Source organism: Dipodomys spectabilis, unplaced genomic scaffold (genome assembly GCF_019054845.1).
Source record: "Dipodomys spectabilis isolate Male_0828 unplaced genomic scaffold, ASM1905484v1 ptg000015l, whole genome shotgun sequence".
In the NCBI taxonomy this organism is placed as follows: domain Eukaryota; kingdom Metazoa; phylum Chordata; class Mammalia; order Rodentia; family Heteromyidae; genus Dipodomys; species Dipodomys spectabilis.
Window position 1 is genome coordinate 4,125,469 of NW_024870692.1, and position 26,617 is coordinate 4,152,085.

Consider the following 26,617-nt stretch of genomic DNA (forward strand, 5'->3'; position numbering starts at 1 on the left):
TTGGGTGGGGGGGGGGATGTGATCAATTGGAGATGAGACTCTGATGGACTTTTCTGCCCATGTTGGCTTTGAACTTCAATCCTCAGCTCCCAGCCTCCTGAATAACTAGATTATATGTGTGAGCTACCGGTACCTGGCTAGTTCATTAGTTTTGAGAACTTCAGTGGGTCCTACTCTTGATTTCCCAAAAGAGCAGTAGGAAGAAGTGAGGAGAGTTAAGGCTTAGAGAAGGCAGCCAATATTAAAGAAACTCCCCAAGGCTCCCACACTCATGAGATTTTAAGTTAAAATATGTTGACTTATATTATAAAGTATGTTATCTTACAATCATTACAAATTTCAGAAAACAACACTAATAAGTACTTCATGATTATTTGGCAGGAAATAGAGCCACTCTTTTTTTGGGGGGGGGTCCGGTTGTGGGGCCTGAACTCTGGGCCTGGGTGCTGTCCCTAGCTCTTCAGCTCAAGGCTAGCGTACAGCCACTCTTACCAGGAACATCTTTTCCTGATTGACAAGGAAAGAGAGGAGATCTTTTTCCTGCGGTCCCTAACTTCTGATCACATACACAAAAGAAGATAGCTGAGAGATCCTTGCACATTTCCACTGTGGAAATTCCACATGTCCATTCATAATGAAGTATACCTCTAATAGATTGCAAGAATCACTTAATACTAGTCATGACTTCCAAAGAAGATATAAGGGAGTCATTCAGATAGAATATCCAGAAACTCATCTGTGTCTTAAGGTCTACCTTGATCTTTAATATTCTATGAAAGAGTGTCTTTCTTTTGTATTTCAAGATATAGACCATCCAGTGACCACCAAGACAGTTCAAGTTACACCTACACAAATAATAATGATAATGATAATAATACATTCAAGTCTTTATTAGCAACATCTACTTCATTCAACCTCTACCCATGCCTTAATATCTGACAGACACTATTCTATTGTTTCTATTTTCTTAATTTCAAGGATATAATGAAACAAAATCATGCATTATGGAGATTTGCTTTTTTTATTGAGCAAAATATTCCAGACAGCCCACCTCCCAAGTTGTTGTAAGTTTCAGTAATTTTTTCCTCTTATTGCTTGACAGAATTCCATAGTATGGATAGATGGACTATTTCCACATTCTTGCTATTATAAATAAAGATGCTGTGGACATCCATTTTTGTGTGAATATAAGCTTTCATTTCTCTGACATAAATGTTCAGGGTGAACTGGCAGGATTGTATGCTTAGTGCCTTTAGAAATTGCAAACTGGTCTTTACATTTTCTCTACTGTATTGTATCCCTATCCATGTATGAGTAACACAGTGTCCCTAGAGCCTCACCAGCACTTGGACTTGTTATTGTTTTACAAGCCGCTCTGACAGGTTTGTAATATAATATCTCACAGTGGTTTTGATTTGCATTTCCCTAATGGTTATATCACTAAGGGGACTTCTTGTCATGTACTTATTTAGCATCTATATATTTTCTTGGTATAATATCCCTGCCTGTCTTTTGCCTATATTCTGGTTGGGTTGTTTGTTTCAATACTTTTGTGGTTTGGAACTCAGTATATATGCTAGGTACTAGTTGTTGGTTAAATATTTGATTGGCCAGTATTTTCTCCCAGTCTTTAGTTTCTGTTTTCATCCACTTCACATAAACTTTCATAGAGCAGAAGTTTTAAATTTTGCCACTGTCCAGTTTATTGTTATTATTCATTGTATATATCATTGCAGTTTACTTCACTCATGAAGAGTTCCCTAGCTGCTCTGCCTTCTTACGCTCATCTCCAGAGTCTTCCATACCATGTCAGGGCTTACTTATGGTTAGCCAGATAAATGAGGAAAAAGGATGTCCACTTCATATCATCAGAATCAGAAATTTTGTGATCACACTGTATAATAACTTCTTGAAATACACCTGCAAGGATCTTAGGTTACCACTGTACATGCAGAATTCTTTCATTAGAGAAGAAGGTCTGAGATAACCCCTCCAAGGGATACCTTGCTTCTGAACCTGGGCTCTTGCTTTCAACTGAAAGTCTCAATGGAGAGAGTAATGTTCATTAAAAAATAAACAAACAAACAAAAAATATATAGCTGGGTGGCTATGGCTCATGCCTATAATCTTAGCCATTCAGGAAGCTGAGAAATGGGGATCATGGTTTGAAGTCATCCCAGGCAGGAAAGCCTGTGAGACTGTTTTCTTCAATGAACTACCAAAACTAGCTGGAAATGGAGGTGTGGCTCAAGTGGTAGAGTACTAGCATTGAATGATGAAGTTCAGAGACACTGCCTGGGCTCTGAGTTCAAGCCCGAGGACTGGCACATTTAAAAGAAAAAAGGTACAACAAAAATACTACATCAGGGGCTGGGAAGGTGGCTCAGTGGTAGAGTGCTCGCCTTGCATGCTTGAGGCCCTGGGTTCGATTCCTCAGCACCACATAAATAGAAAAAAAAGCCAGAAGTAGTGCTGTGGCTCAAGGGGTAGAGTGCTAGCCTTGAGCTGAAGAGCTGAAGGACAGCACCCAGGCTCAGACTGGACCCCCCCCCCCAAAAAAAAATACTACATCAGGGCTGATAATGTGGGTTAGTGGTAGAGTGCTTGCCTAGCATGCATGAAGACCTGGGTTTGATTCCTCAGTAAGACATAAACAAAAAAAGCCAGAAGTGGCACTGTGGTTCAAGTGGTAGTGTTATCCTTGAGCAAAAGAAGCTCAGGGACAATGCTCAGGACCTGAGTTCAAGCCTCAGGACTGGCAAAGAAAAAAAATACTACATCAGGCAAAGAAGAAAACAAAACAGCCTTAAATAAGAGTGTGAAAATTGGGTAGAGTTAGTCTTCACTACTTGAGAGGTAGTGTGCCAAATTGCAATAATCCAACAGTAAGTTATTGAGAACGTAAAACTTTCTGCTTATCTGGGGTATAAGAGCTTCCTAGTTCAAGGTTACCACTTTAAATTGAGATTACCATAAGATGAAAGCTACATCTTCAGAACAGAGCATACCTGGCACTTAGTGAGAGAAGGCAAGTGAAGGGGTTAAAATCACAAGGGCTATGGTCAGTGTCCATTTCTGGCAAGTCTGGGTCGTGCAGTATAACCCAGTGTTTGTCATGTAAGAGACACTAATAAATAGATACTACATTCAGGAGGTTTGAAGTGTGAACTAATGGTTTGGGGAAGAATGCAAGACAAGAAAGAAACTTATGTAATTACATTTTTCTGTTTTTGTCACTACAATGTTACTGTATGTTTGTGTCATTTAATATTTTATCTGTTTCCTGTTACTCACAACACAATACTGAGTAGGCTGTCAAGAAAAGAGGTTTATTTTGACTGGTGGCTCTGGTCCAGGATTCTAAACTCTTACTTGAGTTCTTGCTTACAACCATAGGGGCTCTACTCTGATGACATTACTCAATCTTTAACCTCCCTAAATTGCCCTACTTCTAAACATCATAGTTGGATTTTAAGTTTCCACCCTTGCAATGACTCACAATGGGAATTAAAGTTCAACAAGTTTTGGAGGGAATACATCATATTCAAGCCACAGCAATAGTGTATCACTAGCATTAAGTTAGATACAAGTAGACTGTCAATGACTAGGTATTAAGCCCAATTATTTTTTTAAGAAAAATGGTTCTTATAAGAAAGGAAAAAAGAAGAGAAAGAAAAGGAAGGGGATAGTGTTATGCTACAGGTCTCGTGTGTGTGTGTGTGTGTGTGTGTGTGTGTGTGTGTGTGTGTGTGTGTGTGTGTGTGTGTGTGTGTGTGTGTGTGTGTGCATGCATGCCAGTACTGGGGCTTGAAATCAGAGCCTGAATACTGTCCTTTAGTTTTTTGCTCAAGGCTGACACTGTCATTTGAACCACTTCCAACTTTTTGGTGGTTAATTGGAGATAAGAGTTTCGTGGGCTTTCCTGTCCAGTCTAGTTTCAAACCTTGATCCTTAGCCATCTGAGTAGCTAGAATTACAGGTGTAAGTCACCAGTGTCTGCTTGGTCCTCCTTTTACTAAGCAGACGATGGTACTCTACTTCCTAGGCCCCTAAAAGTCAAGCAGATGTTCAGCTTGTGACAAGTTAGAGTTCAAGTTCTGAGCTAAGCTGTGACTCTTCCAAGCAATAACCTTGTGCTGTGGCTAGAGCCTTGCTCTGGATGGAGAAAGTGGCAACCCTGACTATGGGGCTCAGGACACAGCATTTAGTGTCAGCAAGAACTCAGTCTTCATAAGTGTGTGTGTGTGTGTGTGTGTGTGTGTGTGTGTGTGTGTGCCAGTTCTAGGGCTTGAACTCAAACGTGAGCACAATCCCTCAACATATTTTTTTGCTCAAGGCTATCACTCTACCACTTGAACCACAACTCAAGTTTTGGCTTTTTTTTTTTTTTTTTTTTTTGATGATCAATGCCTGGGCTGACTTCAAACTGTGATCTTCAGATCTCAGCCTTCTGAGTAGGTAGGATTACAGATGTGCACCACTTACACCAGTTCAATCTTTATAATATTTTTTTCTTTTTCTTCTTCTTCTTCTTCTTCCACTTACACCAGTTCAATCTTTATAATATTTCCTCCTCCTCCTCCTCCTCCTTCTCTTCTTCTTTTCTCCTTCTCCTCCCCCTTCCTTCCCTCCTCCTCCTCCTCCCCCTCCTCCCCCTCCCCCCCCCTCCTCCTCCCTTCTCCTCCTCCTCTCCCCCCCTCCTCCCCCCTCCTCCTCCCCCCCTCCCCCTCCCCCCTCCCCTTCCCCCTCTCCCCCTCCCCCTCCTCCTCCTCCTCCTTCTTCTTCTTCTTCTCCCCAGTCCCAGGGCTTCATTTCAGAGCCTGGGAATGATCTTGAGCTTCTTATTTGCTCTAGGATAGCACTGTACCACTTGAGCCCCAGTGCCATTCCTGGCTTTTTCTGTTTAAGTGGTACTGAGAAATTGAACCCAGGACTTCATGCATGCTAAGCTAGCACATTACCATTAAGCCATATTCCCAGCCCAATCTTTGTAATTTTAAAGAATAAGAAAGCAAGGATTGTTTGTTTATAACCTACTCTGAATGAGAGAAAATATTATAAGCCTGTCTTTAGCAGAGAAGTTGTATTTGCTTTGCTTTTTTTCTGTCTTGTCTTCTAATTTTTCAAATAATGGTTTTTTATCTGCTTTAGACTTTTCTTTTTTCTTTTTTCTTTCTTCTTTTTTTTGGTCATGAGGCCTGACCTCTGGGCTTGGGCACTTTCCCTGAGCTCTTCAGCTCAAGGCTAGTGCTCTACTACAGTGCCACTTTCGGCTTTTTCTGCTTATGTGGTACTGAAGAATTGAACCCAGGGCCTCATGCATGTGAGGCAAGCACTCTACCACTGAGCCACCTTCCCAGCCCTGGACTTTTCTTAAATATGAATAAACAATAACATTAAGTTAAAGTGAACTGATGATATGGATACATCTATGGTTTTATGGTGTTTATGCTTCAGAATGAAGCCATATTTGCATCAACAAATGCATAAAATATACAGAATTAAGCCAGGCACCAGTAGCTCATACCTGGTATCCTAGCTATTCAAGAGGATGAGATCCAAGGATAGTAGTTCAAAGCCAGCTTGGGAAGAAAAGTCCATTAGACTGTTATAAAATTAGTCAGCAAAAATCTGGAAGTGAGGTGTGGCTCAAGTGGTAGAAAGCCAGCCTTGAGTGAAAAATCCAAGCAAGAACACAGTGCCTTGAGTTCAAGCCCCAGTATTTCCCCTTGCCATAAAAATGTAAAGAATAATACAATTTTCATGCACTTAGAGTATATTTTTTATGTTAAGCTATAGTGTAGTCACCACAAACTTTAAAAAGCAATGTGTGGCATGCCATTGAATCAAAGTCTACCAGCTAGAGAGAAGTCTGCTCCTATCCCTGAGCAATGTGCCTCTAGGAATATGATAGTATAGTTTCCTAGGAGATTCTTATGGGGCTGACACCTTCTTCTTTATCGAAATTTTAATGTAGTCAGCAGAGGAGATCAACTATGATGGATGTTGACTAGAAGGCTGTGTTGCCTTGTCTTCCTTCCTGCATAGCATAGCACGCATATGTGCACACATGCATGCACACACACACATGCATGTGTACAGGCCTGCATTATATAACATAGCTAGGCTTTAACAGAATTGTTTTATTAGACAAAAGGACTTTACATTAGAATTTTGTAGAAGGGATCTGAAGAAAAATGATCCTAGACTCTAATGGCTGTGTTTATCTGTATTTATTTGCACATGGAGACTAGCTGGCTTGAATGAAGACAATAGAAGCTAGTGCTTTTTCCTGGCACCCTCATGGGTTAGAAGCCCTCTTGTGTTTCCTTTCAACCTCCTCTGACACAAATAGCAAACGATTTTTGCTATCTTTGATGACTGAGGTCTCATAGACTAAAATTACATATCTCTGGGAATTTCTTAGAGGTTAAAATTGTCTTCATGATTTTGCCTACCATCTCTTGAGTATTATTCAGACTTTTTCCATCCACTTTACTTACCTAAAATTGCAGAGCACAACAGGCTATCAGTAGAAATAAGAATCATATTATTGGTCCTGTTTTTAAAAGGCAGTAAACCTTGGTTTTATAAATAAATGCTTTATTCCTGTTCTCCTTCCATTTCAGAATGCACATTTACTATGTGGAATTATAATGAATTATATTTCTCAATAAAAGATTAAAGGAGTAAAAAATGTGACACTAGTTGTATAGTAGTTAATATAAAGGAAAAACTTTTGAGAATGCTCTCAATTTTCTTTGTAAGGAACCGAAGAACTTGTAGCTTCTGAACTCCACATAAAAGGGTAATAATATTAAAATTTTTATACTTCTGAAATCAGATTTTAGATAGTAAGAGATGACTTGACAAATATACAAATGATCGTTCTACCTGTATACATTAAGCTTTTAAAAATAAGATTAAAAAAAGAACATAATACTCTATAAAAACAGGGATTTTTTTAAACTGAATTTATCTACCCTTAGAATAGTTAATTACTTTCTGCTTGGTAAATTGTCTTAATAGAGGCAAAAGTTGTATTTAAAAATTTCAAATGTCAACTCTTAAGTGTAGTTGCATTGGAAACTACATATATGGAAGATCTCCAGGGACCTTGAAGACTCAGACTTCTGAAAAAAAGTTAATAACCTTCTTTCCTTGTTACTAAAAAAGACCAAGGTAAAGCATTTCAAACACCCACAGGATCAGCTTGCTGCCTGAACGCTCGGTTCCCTCCTTTCATCTTACTTGCCTAACACTCTACAAGGATGTTTGTTACAAGAAAATGGACAGCAAACTTGGACATTCAAATAGCACTTTCTAAATTTTATTTTGTTTTATTTTAGTATTATCCTCAAGTAGTTGTACAAAACGATTTCAATTCATATCAATTTATGACTACAATACATATTCATCAGTCACTCCTGTCATTCTCCCCCAACATCCATTCCAGCCTTACCTGTTCTCTTATGCTACTTGGTTCCATTTTAACATATGTATGTTGAGTTTTATGACTGCATTCATCCACCTTTTCTCTATTTGTCTTCCTTGTGTTCTCTCCCCTCCTGATAACACATGCTTTAGCTTCCTGGTCTTCATTTTGTTATACTGTCAGTTCATTGTTCAAAGGAGTTACATTATTGAAATTTATCCCTGAGTATGCCATACTTTGATCAGTTTGATTGTGTATATATGACCGTGTATATGTTTTCAAAATATTTAGATTTTAGATATAATGTCTACATATGAATGAAAACATATGCCATTTGTCTTTCTGAGTGACTTACTTTACTTAATGTAATTTTTCCCAGGTCCATCCATGATCTCTCTTTTTAAATTCAATTAGCCAAGATAAGTTATCAGCTAAAAACATTCCTCTGGAGCTCAGGATCTGGTCTTGTGGGACAAGTATAGATGTCATGTCCAAGATCCCTTGTGGATCAAATTAGTACCCAGAGCAAGTTCCTTACTTCTAGATTATAAGCCCATGCCTTGATCTGGATTCCAAAATCAGAACCATTTTTTTTAAAAATGCTCTTATTTTCTAACATTCACAACATGTGTGGATCTGATGAAAATGATGCTCAGGTGGCTCAATTAGAGTGCATTAGTAGCTGTTCCATCAACAATATCTTGTCACTGGGGCTGACTGCGAGCTTCCCAGTTAGAGCAAGGAGATAGTTTCACAATGTGTGAAGACTCTAATATCAGCCTTGTTAATTGTTAAATTGTTAGTAAATTTGGAACACTTCATCTCCTAAGATCCTTTCAAATCCTTTTTTAGCTCCTCTTTTCAAAGCCAGCGTCATAGTGATAATAACAATACTATCAGGCAGGGGTAGAGAGCAGAGACTGAGTGTAGAGGGAAACCTGTGATCAGAACCCTGGGACCTGGAACCTTGGTTATCCAAATATCATCATCCAGGCCACACAAATGTCTGTGTCATATAGGTGATGCTGTTACTGACATTTGGAAAAGACAGGACAGGTACTTAGGCACAATTTTCGAATTGTGGAGCCAGAATAAGAGGAGGAATGAGGAAGACATAAAAGACAAAGCTAGGGTGCTCCCTGTGTTTAGGTCCTTTATCTACCTGGAAGCTGAAGAATTGTCAACTCTCGAGAAGGTGTTGTGCTGTGGTCCTGGCTAACCTGGCACACTTGTTAATCAATGTGCATTTCTCTTTCCTTCCTAGGACAGCTTTCCTGCCCGCTTTGGAGGAGTCCACTTTGTCAACCAGCCTTGGTACATTCATGCCCTATACACACTCATCAAGCCATTCCTTAAAGACAAGACCAGGAAACGGGTAAGGAAAACAAATGTGTCATGTGAATTCCAAATTCTCTCCGTTCCCCCTCCCCTTCTCTTTCTCTCATTACCTTTGGTTTTGAAGCCAGTGAAAAGTTGTACATTTGAGTCTCATTGGTTGTACATTTGAGTCTCAGCCAGAGTTTGCAAATACTCTGTTTAATCAATAATTTAGTAGATTTAGCCTACAGAGTGCCAGTGACACATCAAAGGAAACTTTGAAGTCATCAAATACTGGATGTCCATTTTACTGTAAATACTTGTGGGAAATACTGTGTCAAGCTACTTCCTGTTCATAGAATGTTTCCAGAGCTAGTGTTTTGTCATGTAAATGTATGCTCATGATTTTTGTTACTCCTTGAGACAGTTGGGGAGATAACTGCCAGCGCCATCACCAGCTCCATGCATTCACTTTATTCTGCACTGAAATAACAATGGCCTTAAAAGGAAGGCTTTAAAACTTAATTGCATCAGGGAGCTTTTGAGAAACCAGCCTTTTTAGTTGGAGCTGGTCTTGCATGGCATTCTGGTTAGCTGGTATTCTTGAACTGCTCTAAATCTCAGTTTCCTCATTTATAAAAAGGGGAAACTAACATCATCACAAAGTTGCTGGGACAACTTTAAGGAGATGGTGTGTGAAAGCAAATAGCATGATACCATTCATGTAGCAGACTTGGTCACTTTTATTTCTTTATACCTTCTAGCTGGGGGTTAAATTTTCCTCCCTAGCTTCACTGTGGTATGCTTGATGAATAAAATTTGTCTATATTTATGATATAAAATGTGGTAGTAGAGGCTGGGAAGGTGGCTCAGTGGTAGAGCGCTTGCCTTGCATGCATGAGGCCCTGGGTTCAATTCCTCAGCACCACATAAACAGAAAAAAAAGCCAGAAGTGGAGCTGTGGATCAAGTTGTAGAGTGCTAGCCTTGAGCTGAAGAGCTCCAGGACAGTGCCCAGCCCAGAGTTCAGGCTCCAAAATTGACAAAAAATATGTGGTGGTAATATATATTATTATATAACATGCAATATGATAATATTTATATATTATGTATATGATTATATTATTAATCAATATATAATGATAGTTATATATTATATAATATGGATAATAACATATATTACTATATAATAATATATAAGATACAATATATTTATAATAGTTAATATATTATAAATAATCTATTATATATTATACACATAGTACATATGTATATACACATGGCAAAATTATTATAACCAAGTCACCCATTTATCACTTTACATAGTTAAGAATTTTTCTCCAGTTTATTTCTTCATCTTCAATTGTCTTTGGTGTAAGAACACATCCAGTGAACTCCACTAGCAAATATGAAGTATACGAAGTAGTATTGTTGGCCACTGTGACTATATTTTACATTAGATCTAGAACTTTTCATCTTACTAAACTGAATTTTTGTACCCCTTCACCATCATCTTCTCCCTCCCCCCTCCTCTAGGCCCTGGAACCATCCTTCCACTTTCTGCTTCTGTGAGGCAGACCATGCAGTATGCTTCTAGGTCCTTAGGGAGCCTTGAAATAGAATGTAAAAAGGATAGACAAGTGTAGACCTGGAAACCAGAACTCACCAACTTCAGCAGGCAGAGGCATTCTGAGACATTTTGTCATCTGTCTGGAAGTTAGGATAGCACTAAAGACAGAGGTGTCCCACACTGACTGAAGTGTGGCTAGAGGATTCCTACTCCATTTATCTTTTATCCTAGATGGGGCAGTAGCAATTTCTCCTACAGTGGACACTTGCTTCTGTGCCAGAGAAGGGCATTTCTGTGTCTCTGGGCCCAGGACAGGACTGCACAAGTACAGAGTCCAGCTTCTGCCTCCATTCCACAGGTATCTAGTAGGAAGGGACATGTTCAACAGTACATCTGTCCTTTAAGGACTAAGCATGTTAAGTATACTGCACAAATATATACGCTAAACATCTGGTGAAGTATTTAACTTAAATATGCTTCAAATACTTTAGCACCTTCTAAGGAATTTTGCAAAAGCCAGAATAACTGAGTTTCTTCAAAAGAAATAATTCTCATTAAAATTCACTTGTACCCAACTGCAATGTCAGAATACATTATTTTTAAGTGTATTTTAAGTGTAATAGTATTCAAAAAGAATTCAGCACTTGGCTTCTTTTCCCCAATGTCTTTACATGATGTCATTGAATTGTAAGTCAAATGGACACAAGATAATAAGGCAGTGAGTATTTATTACAGTAAGTTATTCTATATTCAAGCATTTTTGAAAATTACTAATTTAAATTTCATCATAGTTTATTATGGTTATGTACATTCACATGTATTTAATTGATGATCTTGGAAGCAACTTGTTTAATTAACTGTGTAAGTCATGTGTTATATGTAACTATTTCAAATATGCAGCATGATGAAGTGTGGGTACTGACATCTCCATATACACATATACACAGTTTAAATCAACTTTTGAGATAAATTCCAAAATTATAGTTAATGTTTTATGCATCATGCATTTTGTGGATTTGTTTGGCAATAATTACAACTCCAGGTTGTTTCTTTTTTCCTGTTTGACCAGTTTCTATCATTATCATTGTATGCTCAAAAGATACAAACTTATTTGGGTAATAGCCCTATGTATACAAAAATCGTTTCAGCCTCCTATAGCACATTCTCAGAATAACCATTTTCAGTTCTGCTGAGTAAAAATTGATTTGCTTCTACTTGCACCCATACCATCCTAGGAGCCACAAAACATGTTAAAGGAGTCAGATAACCCCACTTCTTTCCCCAAGTGTCCTCTCCCATAGAGATGCAAGGCATAAATGAACACTTTGGAGAGAAAAGGAAGAGAGGTCAGCAGATATTGAGGAGATCATTGGGAGGTGAGTGAGGAGAAGCAACATGAGCAGTATTCCTGAGACCAACTTAGTAGGAAGAGGTTGTAAATTGATTTAGGCTGGAAAGGATGGGAAGCATTCAATTGTGAGAAAGAGCAAGTCTGAGCAACAATGTGAAGCATGGTGGGGTTTAAGATGGTCTGCCCCACTGCCCCGGCTATCAGTAGGTATGATTAAAGGATGGCTAGATGTATAACCTTGAGCTATGGCCAAATAATATCCAATCTGTTCAGAAACTTCATTTTAACAACTATTAATTCCATCCCTTTGCCAAGCAAAAAATTACCATTTTATAACAGCTAAGTTTCAGTCTCAGGATGAATGCCTCTTTAAACAACATGATCACCAGTAACACTTCCAATTTGTCATTGCTTAATTGTGTATCAGATTAAATACTGGGTTGTGTTTCAGAGTTGATTTTTTTTCTTGCTTGCTTAATTTTTTTCTCTTTCTTTCCAGATTTTCCTGCATGGAAACAATTTAAACAGCCTTCACCAACTAATACACCCTGAATTTTTGCCCTCTGAATTTGGAGGAACACTTCCTCCTTATGACATGGGAACTTGGGCCAGGACATTACTCGGTCCTGACTACAGTGATGAAAATGACTATACTCATACTTCCTACAATGCCATGCATGTGAAACACACATCCTCCAACCTGGAGAGAGAATGCTCACCCAAGCCCATGAAGAGGTAAGACCCCAATCACCAGTTCCTTGTGTACAGAGGTCACTTCAAGGGTTTTTTTTTTTTTTTTTATGTAGATCTATGGTGGATTAAGTAGTTAAAGACTTTGTGGGCACAGAATTGAATAAAATTAATTGCAACATATTATCAGCTGATTTCATTAGAATTTACAGTAAATGAGGTTTGGCTGGTAGAGAAACTTAGTTGTCCCCATGTTAATTGTTAAAGGCTAACAACTTTAGTCACAGCCCTGGCTATAAACCACATAATAAGCCTCAGAGATATACTAGTTGGCAAGGCAACCTGCTAGAGAATGTGCCTGTCACTCAATCCTTTGGAACCAAAAGAACATTTGCTTGGCTGCAGCACTGATTAGGCACCAAGAGCATCAATATGAATAAGACTTGGAAAGAACATAGAGGCATGCTTCTGGAAAATCTGTCAAGTGAGACTTTTGGGGAACATCTTGATAAAATTATTTGCATTCAAGCTAGACTCTGACTGAGGAATATCAGCAACCTGGTGAAAGAAAGGGCATCACTATACTAAACAGAGGGGACATACAGAAAGACATAGAGGCCTTACAGTGATGAGATGGTATGATGTGATCAACAAGTTTGCAAGAATGGGGGAAGGTCCAGGCACTGCTGGCACACTCCTAGTTACTGAGGAGGCTGAGATCTGAGGATCAAGGTTGAAAGCCAGGCTGGGTAGGAAAGCATGTGACTCCAATTAACCACCAAAATGCTAGAAATGCTAGAAATGAAGTTGTGGCCCAAGTGGTAGAGTACAAGCTTTGATCACAAAAGCTAAGGTCTTGAGTGCCCAGGATCTGAGATGAAGCTCTAGTAGTGACATTGAAAAAAAATGGGGGCAGGGCATACATAGATTGGCAGTAGAGCATCAGAGGGCATTGGATCCAAGTGCTACTGTTTTTAAGAAAGTGTCATGGAAGAAGAATGCTGTTGTTGTTACTATTACTATTACAGTTATGATTACTATTAGTTGCAGTGTTGGGAATGGAACAGGGCCTTATGCATGCTAGAAACATATTCTAACACTGAGCTACTCCCCTATCCCAAATCAGGCATTTAAAAAAAATTGGCATGCAGATAGTTTGAGAACTGTTTTAAAAAATCTAAAACCTGGGGCTGGGAAGGTGGCCCAATGGTAGAGTGCTTGCCTTGCATGCATGAGGCCCTGGCTTCGATTCTTTAGCACCACATAAGCAATAGAAGAAAAAAAGCCGGAAGTGGCGCTGTGGCTCAAGTGGTAGAGTGCTAGCCCTGAATTGAAGAGCTGAGCCTTATTTTTAAGGCTAAAAACCCCTTTCATCACTATCTCTAATCCTAATCCCAATTTTCCCCATAGGTGACCATTGTCATCAGCCTAAAGTGGCTCTTACATTCTCTTTTCCATGCATCACATGCATCTGTGCTCACCACAGAAAACATCTAAGAGTGTGGATTTGATGGCTAAGATTACTATAATAAACTACCATATATTAGCTGATGTAACCAACAGACATAAATGTCCTTGTAGTTCTGGAAGCTACTAGCATTATGATCAAGGGTTTGGTGGTATTGGTTTCTTTGAAGCATCTCTTCTTAGCTTGTGGATAGCCATCTTTCCCTTCTGTCTTCCCCTGGTTTTTCTATGTGTGTCTGTGCTGATTTCTTTTAAATACATCATTGTATTGGAATGGAGCCCATTCTATTGATCCCATTTTACCTTAATTACCTCTTTAAAGACTTTATCTCCAAATATACCCACTCTCAAGGACATATGAGTTTCGCAGGGGATGAAGACATAATTCAGTCCATCAGACTGTGATGTGACATCTTTCAATGTCAGCACATAGCTTGTGTTTTTTAATGATTCCAGAATATGGATATACTAGTGTAGTCATTTCTTCATTGGTGAGCTTTTAGGTTGTTTCAAGCATTTTCTCTATTTCAAACAAAGCTTGATAAATATCCACAGGCAGGCCTTCTTCTAGGCTGGTTCCTTTGGGTGGACTTGGGGGCCCTGCACTTGCTGGGAGACAAGGTGTGTACATTTTAAATTTTAATCCACAATGCCTAAATGCATGAGACTGAGTGATACTGTTAGATAGTGGACATAATGAGTTAGATCAGCAATGTGTGAGAATCTCTCTCTCCAAGGCCCTTGAGAAATGTTCATTATTATTAGGCTTTACTTTTAATTTAATCTTGATATTAAGACATGTAATTTAATCTTGATAGTAAGACATACCATGGTCACTTTGGTTTTCTTATGAGATAGTGAGACTAGTCAAGAAAAAAGTATAACTAAATCTGCATTTTATAAGAATTACACAAGAAATGTACCCACTACCTTATATATGTAATTGTTACCCCTCTGTACATCACCTTGATAATAAAATTAAATTAAAAAGAAAAAAGAATGATTTTTATCTTTCATATTTAAAAAAATGAAAATGAGATTTACAGGGTTAGTAGGGGCCAGAGACTAAAAGTCTTTGGAAGATCAAATAGGAAGGTAAGGGCCATAGTTGACACAAAGCAGTGGAGAATTTGCTCCATTCCAGAAGGTTTGGCTGTGGAGAAGGATGAGTGTCTATCAAAGTGTGCTCGAGGTAACTGGACGTTTGTACCTAGAATAAAGGCTTCCGAACATCTGTCTAGCTGTGAACATGATTCTCTAATGTCTAATGGGGAGAAGGCTTTTGTTGGGATGGGAAGAGTCTGTAACAAGTCATTGAGTCCTCAGGGTAGCAGTCAGTGATCTCTGGAAAGCATGTTCATGATGTTTGAGAAGTTGGTTTTTGTCTTTCCAAAGAAGAACTGACCTTGCCTTACTGACTGGCTCAGGTGAGATTGTCCATTTCTTGTCCTAACTTAGTCTTACCCAAGTAGACGGAATAAAGCAACTCAGTGTTCTGAGTCTTTTATCTGCACTTTAATCTTCACTGTCGTTGTATGATAAAGATGCTATTGCTATCTTCATTTCACTAATAAGGAAACTGGACTCAGAGAAATTGACTGGCCAGTGGGTATGATCCCACAGCAGCAGCAGGTAAATGACTGTTCTGAAATTCAGAGCTGGTCAAGCCTACTCTGGGCTCTCTGTTCAGGTCCTGTATAAGACCTATTCTCACTGCTCTTCCTCATGCCTCTGTCTTTTCTCCCCATGTCCTCTATAGTGGGAATGGGGATACTTCATGAGTCTTGTCTCTATGAATTTCTAGAAACCCTTGAATAATACCATCATATCATCACATGTTTGAAACTCCAAATTCAAGTAGCATAACATAGGAAGTTGCCCCTTTCCCTCCAGATCACTAGTCACAGCAGTACATCTCTTTTGAACGACTAGAAATCTCCTGATTTCAAATTCCTATGAACCTAAGGTTCATAGACATTAGTAGTTTCCATTAGTAGATTGTGAGTTCTGGAGGAAAAAAACCCATTGTGCCGCTTTTACCTTATCCCTTGGTAGGAATCCAACTCAGTGCTCAACATGTAGTAGACATGTACCAGAAACCTATCTGTGCATGCGAAATCTGTGCACGTTAATGTCAAATCAAAACAAGTCTCTCCAAAACTCATCCTTGATGCATTTATTCAGGAGTATCAAATACAAGGAAAGCACTCATTTCCTCAGTCTTTAGCATGGGTCTGGTGGGTTCTACTTACACTCTCTCATATCCTAGTCAAGGAGAGAAGCCATGCCAATAAATGATTGTAGTTGGGCCAGGACAAAAGAGACAGTATGAAGGAGAAAAACCTGCCTTGGCATCCTGTAGAAGCATCACCGATGTCAGCTAGGAAGATGCCATGGAGGACTCAATGGATTCCCAGGGTCTGGAGCACAAGTTCATTCCTTTTTTTTGAGAGTAAAAAATCCAAGGCAAGCAAGAGAGAGAACATAGCAATTACATACATGCCTCAGTTGCCCCAACAAAGCAACCAACATGGCCTTCTCATTCCTGCTGCCTTTTGTGACAGCATCCTTGAACCCTTGTCTGGGATTTTCAGGCAGGAACAGGAAGGGTGTTGATATCTACAAGCAAGAACCACCTCTGCTATGTCTACTGTCAGGTACCTCACTGATCAAAGAAGAGAACAACCACCATTCATAATGGCTTTGGATGTCTCAGAACTCATAGAGGCAAGGGAACATTGAAAACAGAATTTGGAAATCTTTTAGGGTTATCTCTCCTCGTTTCCTACTTGACAGTTCTTTTCTCCAGCACATATTGTCAAGTGCTCCCATTTGTACCATCCAGAGACAGAAGGCAGCTGGGGACAATGTGTTCCTGCTGCATGGCCATGTTAGAAGTGTCCATTGTTCTAAGCCAGATGCCCTTGGAAGAGAATTTGGTACATACTTCCTATCATTCTACCACAGACTTCAAGTCTATTTGGAGTAAAATGGGCTTCAATAGACTATCCTTGAGATCTAATATGGCTTCTGAACACATATGGACACTGAGTTCCAAGAGGTTCTTTTGAACAGTGCTTTTTAGTATCTGTGTAGGGTAAAATCTAAGATGCCTGAAATTCTTTCTAGTGAATAAATAGTTCTAACAAACTCTGAGCTTCTTTCTCCAGTAAGTGTGGCTCAAGGCTTACTTATTTTTTTCATGTTTTTTTTTTTGAGAGGGGGTCCGGTCGTGGGGCCTGAACTCTGGGCCAGGGCACTGTCCCTCAGCTCTTCAGCTCAAGGCTAGCACTCTACCACTTGAGCCACAGCGCCACTTCTGGGTTTTTTCTTTTTGATTATGTGGTGCTGAGGAATTGAACCAGGCATGCAAGGCAAGCGCTCTACCACTGAGCTACTTTCCCAGCCCAAGGCTTACTTATTTAAAAAATTAGTAGTTTAGATAAGAATTTTTCTGACTAGAATATTTTTTGTATCATTCTTGTTTTTAATCCAGTGATGATCTTCAGGGGTGAGGCATTCTTTGCTTTAATATTAAATGACCTAGAGTCCGGCTTTTTTTTTTTTTTTTGTCGGTCGTGGGGCTTGAGCTCTGGTCTTGGGCGCTGTCCCTGAGTTCTTCAGCTCAAGGGTAGCACTCTACTGCTTGAGCCACAGCACCACTTCCGGTTTTCTAGTGGTTTATTGGAGATAACAGTCTCACAGACTTTCCTGCAGGGGCTGGCTTTGAACCTCGATCCTCAAATCTCAGCCTCCTGAGTAGCTAGGATTACCGGTGTGAGTCAACCGAGCCCGGCTTGAATCTGGCATTTTTAACTTCTCATTTCCCTTTTTATTTTATTTCTTAGGAGCTATTTCTTTGCTCTTAAGGCATTGGCTGCTCATAAAACACATTTATGGAACATCCCATTTCCTCCTATCTAATTCACTATTTAAGTGTGTATAAAGAGTATGCAGCCAAATTTGCTAAAATTGTCCAACAAATAATAATAAGGAAGTTTTGCATCCATTATGATTATGTTGTTGCAAATAAGAGGAAAAAATTCTCAATAGAACTTTTAAAAATTATGGGGCTGGGAAGGTGGCTCAGTGGTAGAGCGCTTGCCTTGCATGCATGAGGCCCTGGGTTCGATTCCTCAGCACCACATAAGCAAAATGAAAAAAGCCGGAAGTGGCGCTGTGGCTCAAGTGGTAGAACGCTAGCCTTGAGCTGAAGAGCTGAGGGACAGCGCCCAGGCCCAGAGTACAGGCCTGTTAGCTTTTTTAAAAGCTAACTTTTAAAAATTAGCTTACATGAGTTATATAGGAGTAGAGTTCATTGTTACATCTCTATACTTGTTTACAGTGTACTCCAGTCATTCACTTCTTCTTTCGCACTTCCTGTCTCCCTATCGCCCCTGAAGTATCCACAACAGGATCTCTTGATCATTTAGTTTTAAATGATCTGTTTCAACGTACTCAACCTCCTTCATCCTCTCTGCCATTCAAAGTAGGCTCTTCAAACAAGAAGGAACATTTGTTGTCTTACTCATAAGATATCTCAAATTAAATTGGCTGCAGTGATGCTATACCAATGCTGACCACAAAAACTAGATTTGCTCTACCACCCAGCACAATTGGACAATTCCCAGGCAGCTGGCTGCCCCAACTATTCATGGGGAGGAAGATACCCAGACATAAAGAGCTTTTGCAGCTAGGAAGAGGAGGGCCTGGACCATGGCTGAGAACAAACTCTTTTGTTAAAGACTAAGTTACAAGAACAAGGGTGAAATTTCTTACTAAGGAAGTAAATGCATGCTTTTTAAATCAGTTTGTGGATTTTATGACATCTCTTAATTATTAGACAACATTTACTAATTATTTTCTGGTTTTAGTCTTTATTACTGATAAAGTAATTAAGCTGGCTACAAATCTTATTTACAAAACAAATGTACATACACAAAGACAGAGTAATTACTGATGAATGATTAGCTACTTTGGGGCAGATGTTCAAAGCATATCTGCATATATATATACAAAAGTACATATATGTAATGTCTTATGATTATTAATAATACTCCTGCATGCAGACTCAGGGTAAGGATCTTGAGCCACCCCCTAGAGTTGGAGCCGTCAAAATACAGGCTGATGGTCCAGCGATAAAAAGCTTGGACTACACATGGCACTCAGAAGAGAAAGCTACGATTGACATCTCTCCGCATGTTAAAGATCCCAAGTTGATCTAGTTCATTGGTTTCTTCTCATCTTTGTCCAGCCCCAAGGGCAGCTCTTGACAATGCAGTTAATAAGTTCCAGAAAATAAACAGCGTCTTTCTTGGTATTTCTTGGCAAAAAAAGAACTCTGAAAATCTAGAATTTGTGCTCTTTCTCTCTTCTCTGGGCCTATCACCATGATCAGAAAGTAGGTGCATGATCACCCAGAAGAGCAGGCAACAATCCTGGAATAATCTGGAGTATTAGCAAAAAAGCCTTGGATAATAGGAGCAAGATCTAGACTAAAAACTGTATTTCCTATCTTGTATAATTTTATCTGATTGGGGGAGAAGGGAAAGCAGAGAAATGGTGGAACAAAGGGTGAACTAATTCAGCAGTGAAACCCGTTAGATACTATGTTTGAAGTGAACTATATAACTTGGGGGAAGGAAGACAGGAGGAAAAAATCCTGGAGAGAATGAGGGGAGATGACACTGTTCAAAATGAAATATACATGTTACCTGAATTGTGTAACTGTACATTATCTCTATAATAAAAGGAAAAACATAAAAAAGTAAAAACAAAACAAAACAAAAAATAACTGTATGTTCCCATTGTACAGGAGTGACACATATTTTCAACCAGGGCTTGCAGAGAGAAAAGATGTATTTTACTTCATTCTCTCACTTGCTTGAGCAGGTTTCTTTGCACTGTTCTACTTCAGACAGTCTCCATTTTTCAAGATGCTTCCCTATAAAATGTTTACAAAGAATACACATTAATCTGGGTGCCAGGGGCTTACTGTATTTTGAGGACAGCTTCATTCTTACTTATATAATGTATCATGTCCTAATGAATAGAGCACAATCTCAGCTGTGTTCTAAGTTGTTCACTGTCTGGGGTCCAGCTGAAATAAGATTGAACTTTTAAGCTCTGAGATGTCATTGCTACTCTGGTAGCTAATATCATGTCATTACTTAAGAAAGGTTACTAAGGAAACCATAAATGCCTGATGGTTTATGCCAGTTAATTGGGTACTATAGTGTGCTGCATACAGTATGAGAAAATTTGTTTACAGTTTTTAAAGAACCTGAAATATAGCCACATGGCCTCATGATTACTTGTGCCTCTGACTGTCATGGGCATTCGGCTTTTACAGTTTGTCTTTCTACAGCAGAAGGGAAGAGGGCCATCCCCTATAAGCGTACCCTATATATCCATGGGACAATGAAGTGTGAGAAAATCTATATGATTAACTCAGTCCTTAAGAAAATGAATGGAGCTATTAAACCTGCGTACAATGGCATGTTCTCTCTTTTTAAGAATAACATGAAAAAAATATGTGAGATGAAAATTTCTAAGCTATTGAGGTTGAATTGAGGGGAAATGAACAGATGTGGTTGAACTACTTGAGTAGAGTTCCCAGTACAAACTGTGATTACTAATGACGCGTATTCTGAAAAAAGAAATTCCTGTTTGCTAAGTGCTGTGCTCAGATGTGATTACTTGGAATGAGAGATAAAGCCTAGGTGAGAAAGCTATGGCCTATCTCTTGTGACTCGTTGCAATTGGTAAACACTTTACAACAGTCCATGTGAGCTGTGTCTGTCTTCAACATCCCGCCAGCAAAGAACCTCTCTCAGAACGTTTCATGATTGCATGGACAAAAACAAATATGTGATGTAATATACATTAAATATAATCTGAGCAATGTCATACTTGGAAGTAATAAGCAAGCAGGTGTGGTAGTATACATCTGTAATCCCAGCAATTGGGAGAGAGAGGGTGGAGCATTTAACACTAGCTTAGAGAAAGATAGCAAGACTCTACGTCAAAAATAATTTTTTTTAAAAGAAAGTGTAGCTCCAGTGGTAGAACACTTGCCTAACAAGCTTAAGGCCTGAGTTCAATTCAACACCCACCTTGGCCCTGAAAATAACAACAGTGTGATGCTTGAATACAGTGCTCAAGTTCTCTTTTTAGTTTTAACTAGATTTTACAGACTTTGTGGTAGATATTTGAGTGTAAAATGTCAAAATGCTCAGTTTTTATATCAAGGCCATAAACAATGAGCATTCCATTGGAAACTCCTTTGCAATCCCACATAGAATGCGACTCTTGGGGCCCCTGTCATAGTGATCAGCACCAGCTAGGCCTCTCATTTTGCTCTGTACTTTTCAAAAGGGGCCCCAGGGAGACATGTCCAAGTACTATAGCCTAAGCTCAGCTTCATGCCTTTGAGGGCATGGGATGCTTTTATTTTCTGCTTTATTACCTTCATCTACTAATCTGCCCTGCTCTCACAATGATTTCTTGAATGCTCCTTGGTGTCTTGCTCAGTGTGAACTTCAAATACTAGATTTTCTTGCAACTCAAACATAAACACTCATTCATCTCTTTTGATTCTACAAGCTCTCCCAAGGAATTCTCCTCCATCCCAAAGGAACTTAACTTCCTTTGTTTTAATATTTCCATTCCAGAATATTCTTTGGCTTGGAGTCACATGTCCAATTGTCTGCATGATTGCTTTACCCAGAATCACACTAACCATGTCTAAAACCAAGAAGCATCCCCACTTCCCACCCCAGTCAGCACCTCTTCCAGAATGCTCTTCAGCCAACTAGATGTGAAAATATAACTCCTCCAGAAACTTCTTTCCTCCCCATCTTATATCCACCAATTATCAGGTCTTGTTGATTTTATTCACTAAATATTATTGAGTTCATTTTCTTTCTACCTACATGCTTGGTGACAATTCCAAACTACTAGGATCTCTTGCTTGGAGTTTAGTCACAGAGTTTGTCCGTCTTCCTTTCCCCAAGTTGTTCTCTTTACAAAAGGCAGAGGGAGACATTTAAAAAGCTTTCTATGTTATCCCTCACTACCAATGACTTGCTTCTAGGATAAAGATGAACACACTTACCATGCCTTCTTCTGCCCCACATATTGAACCTTGCGTACCGCCCCGCCTCTTGCTTCCCATTCTCCAGCCTCTCTAATAGAGTTTTACTTCAATTCTGCATTTCACTAAATCTAAAAGACTTTCAATATTAAGGCATATTTTGATCTCAGGGATTTCTTTTCAACTGAGAATTGTGGAACTGTGTTAGTTCCTGGAATTAGCCCTGACCCTTCCAATTACAGGGAATTTTCTCCCATTTCCCTTCCTCCCGTTTTGCCTAAGCAATATTTTCTCTTGTCTTTCAAGTCTTACATGAGACTTCTGACCACCTCTTCCTCAAATCTGGGCCAAGTCCCCATTAGGCATTCTCAGAGTTCACTGTAGTGATTTAAAACATGAGGTGAGCTTAGGACTGGTGTTCTGTTCACAGACATGTTTAAAGTCTATGTTCTTCCTAGACCACAGACCCAAGGACACACAGGAGCTTGGGCAGACTTATTGACAACTTGATCCTCAACAGCTAATATTTGCACGTTATTTAATTTTCTCAGCACAATAATAAGGTGCATTCATTCATTCATTCATTTTTATCTCCTTCAGAGAAATTTATATCCCAGATAGCTTGCTGCTTAGATACACAATTACTAATTTGAACTCGTGAACTGTGATTACAGGTCCTGTTTTCTTAATGGTCTTCTATTTAGACTTAGCAGATTTTCAACAAAGACCTATTTGACAAATACATAAAATTTCTCAAAAGATTAAGTGCTACAATGTTAATTGTTAAAGTAAATCCAAAAAGTAGAAGAAATAACAAGATTGGAGAATTTGTTATGGATGATCTCAGAGCCCATTTTGAATCCTAATCAAACACTGAAGTAAAGATCATATTAAGGTCTTGTTCATTACTGATGGTGGACATTTTCCATTTCATCAGTCCACAGAATAAGAATGTTACTGAGTACGTGTACTGTTCTATAATTCCTTCCTTCCTCCCTTCTTTCATTTCCTTTTTCTTCACTCCTTTTGCCTTTTTATTCTTTCTTCAAAAAATATACACTAAGTATCTTATTATATACTTAGGAATATGTGAGTACAGGATGCATAATGGTGAATTAAACCACAAAATCCATGCCTTTTGAGTGCACATGACATATACAAAGGAAATTTAATACATAAGGAAACAAACAAGTGAAATTGTAGTATTGTTATTCCACAGAAGAAAAGATCCAAGTATGATGGTTCATATCTATAAACTAAACTACTCAAGAGGTAGAGGCTGGAGGATCGGAGTGTAGGACTAGACCTTAGCAAGATACAATCTCAAAAACAAACTAAAAGCTCAAGGGGTAGTGTAAAGGTCTAGTAAGTTCAAGGCACTAAGCTCAATCTCTAGTACCAAAGAAAGGAAGAAGAGGAGGAAGAGGAGAAGGAGAATATAATAGGATGGGAAGACAGGAGCTCATGGTTGTAGGGAAGATGAATAACTCCCTTCAGGGATATAACCATGTAAACCAGACCTGATGATTGAGAATTTAACTGAGTGAGGAAAGAGCATCCAAGATATGAATATTCCTGGAATAGGGAAAAGCCTAGCACACAGAGGGAATTCCAGATTTGAGCACAGGAGAGAGGGGTTTGTGATAAAGCTGAGGAGCCTGCAGATGCTGCAGGAGGCTGGCAAGAAGCATTTCAAGTAGAGAAGAGGCATTACTGTGACTGGATATTACACTGGAAACCACAGTGTAGATGAAATATCAAAAAGGAACAGGGACCAGCACCAATAAATACCAATGAACATGAAATTATCCAGACCCAGGGACAGACTTAGCTTGGGGTGGATAGTGAGTAAGAGATGAGATCTCTTACAAGAAGGGCAGCTTCTTTGTTTCTAATTCCCCCCTTTTCCTGGCTTTTGTTCTGCGCTCTGCACCCATGGTGTCTCCTGTGTTCTGAGTACAGGGCTCCAAGGGTACATAAATTACTGTAAAGAAGACAAGTAGCTAGTATAAGTTTGACTTATTTCCCTTGAGGCACCAGAACTGTTTTCCACCGGCCTATCTATTGTGGGGGGAGGGTGAGTATTTTTTGTTTATCATAATAAACTTTCATTGGCAAAGAAATCAAATCCAGAACAAAGCAGAACTTCTTATGCACAATGCTGGGCAAGAAAGAGCATCAATGTTGGTGCATTCTCTCTAGTGCTCTGCAATTATTTTCCTCATTCTATAGCCCAACATTTCATTCTCACAGCAAACCCAGGGTCAAGCAGGTCATTGCTTACCCTCAGAGAGGTTAAACAAGGAATACAATTAATAATAAGTCACAAAAGGAATATAATTGCAGTTGACTTCATTATTATCAGTGGCATTCTAATCACAGTTCTTACTATTGAAAAAATTCATTAGCTGATAGCACCTGCTCTTTTCTAGCCAGTGTTTGTGAGGAAGCTTCCCTAGTGCAGCCTGGGGCATCTTGACACAGAACAGGGCCCTCTGCATCAGCATTATGTGAAGCTCATGGTCACCTGCAGATGCCTGCACCCCACATCACTTCTTCCATCACTACAGGAACTCCCAAATATGGCATTCTTGCCCCAGGTTGAAGACATTGCTGGAGGCTCATCTGAGTAAAGTAGTGCTACCCTCTCCACACCTAATCACATCTTTCTGCTTCATCTGTTTCCTAGTACCTCACTTCCCAGAATTCCCATTTGCTTCTGTGTTTATTATCTGTGTCAGCACCATCAACTCTCTTCATGGGACAGCCTAGACTAATTTCTGGCACTAAACTATAGGCCTACTAAATCATTGTTGACTTAACAAGGTACAATTGTGACTCTCCTGGGTTTTTTTTCTTTTTTCTTTTTTTTAATTGTCAAGGTGATATATAAAGGTTACAGTTGCATAAGCAAAGAAATAGGTACATTTCTTGTCAAACTTGTTAGGCATTATAATGAATTCTTTTAGCTCTTTAAAATAAGGAACAAACTGGTGAAGAGAACAAGGGATTTGATTCAGAGTTGTACCTCCCAGCCCTGCTTCAGGCAGAAGGAAGCAGATTTCCTTTTAGGGAGGCCTAGAAGCAGAAGGCATCTAACTGTCCCATGCCTGCTTACTCAGGCAGACTTAACTGTAAAGAAAAGAGTGGATTTTTTTTTAATATTGTTTTCAATAGTTATATGAAGGAGTTTCAACTTAACCTATGCATTTATGTGTACAGTGCATCATGATCAGAATGACCCATTCCCTCATTCTCCCTTTCTCATCTATCCCCTCTTTACCCATAAGGTTGGGATTTCTAAGGTGTAGACAAACCACTGGGCATATGGATAAAATGTAGACTCTGATACAATAGGTCAGAGGTTTGAATGCCTAAGAACCTAAATTTCTAACCACTCTTATGGGGGTCCTGGGCTGCTGCCCTGGCCATGCGTGGCATGGTATGGCAAGATCACAGCGGGTAGGCCTCTCGTGAGCCAGGCTAGATTGATATGCTCTCTGGATATGTTCAAAGTTATTTTTCAAAAAGAATTATCCAGCATTCGAGAATTAACATAAAAATGACTAAAGCACAGAATGGTTACATGACTGATCACCAAGCTAGTGAATGGTAAAATAGCTTACATTCAGTTCTATTTATTCTAAGTAAAATACTGTCTACCTTTTAAGATCTGTCCTCATGCCATTTGAACATTCATTCATTCAAACATTAATCTAATCACTTGGGCCTTTGTTCATCCAGAAAGAGTTTATAAAGCACCTTCTCCTTGGTATTTGCTTGTGGTTCCTGCAGTGGCTGCTGTCTTGGACGTCTTTTCTCAACCCACCTGCCCAAATTCTACTTTGTATTTTTTTCTTTGAGTTATGTCTTTTTTAAAAAATAAGGTTTTTTTTTTATTGTGAGAATACTGTACAGAGGAGGGGTTACAGTTACACGAGCAAGATAATGAGTACATATCTTATCAAGCATTGTTGTCTCCTCCTTTGTTTTTCCCCTACCATCCCTTCCCGCCCATCTCCACAATTACACTCCCTCGCCCCCCAGCCTAAGTTGTAAAGTTCATTTTTCAACATAGCGTCTTGTACATCTCATTGTTGCAATGGGTCCACCTGTATCCCTATTTAAACAACTTTTTCCCTTCTGCTCTCCAAATTATATCAACATCAAATACAGTGAAAAAAGGGGTTATACCATGGGAGAAGGACATACAAAGCAACAAAAAAAATCACGAGGTACCTTATAAATATGTTAGAAGCAATAGCAAGAAAGAAAAAAAAACCCTCTTGTCCTTATCTTGGGGTTCATTTAGCTTAACATAATCTTATCTGATCTTTTCTACTTGTCTCAGACATATACTAGTTATTGCGAATAAGGGAAACCATGGGACTTATGTTTCTTTGGGCCTGGCTTACTTCAATTAATATAATTTTTTCCAAATCTTTCCATTTCCTAACAAATGGAGTGATGTCATTCTTTCTGATGGAGGCATAGAATTCCATTGTACATATACCACATTTTCTTGATCCATTCATCTACTGAGGGGCATCTGGGTTGGTTCCATATCTTAGCTATGGTAAATAATGCTGCAATAAACATAGTTGTGTTGGTCTGATTCTCCTACTTTGTCTTTAAGAGAACTGAACAGTATTTTCTTCCACCACCTATGACACTGCTCTGTTTCTCAAACCCA

General features: G+C 39.1%; 1 protein-coding gene across 1 annotated transcript in view; it reads left to right on the forward strand.

The window, feature by feature from the left end:
• Positions 1–26,617, forward strand: part of Clvs1 (clavesin 1) — a 170,444-nt gene that overhangs the window by 131,889 nt on the left and 11,938 nt on the right. The window contains exons 4-5 of the mRNA XM_042666644.1: positions 8,700–8,810; positions 12,172–12,407. Coding sequence (XP_042522578.1) covers positions 8,700–8,810; positions 12,172–12,407 — 347 coding nt within the window. The remainder of the gene's footprint in view (positions 1–8,699; positions 8,811–12,171; positions 12,408–26,617) is intronic.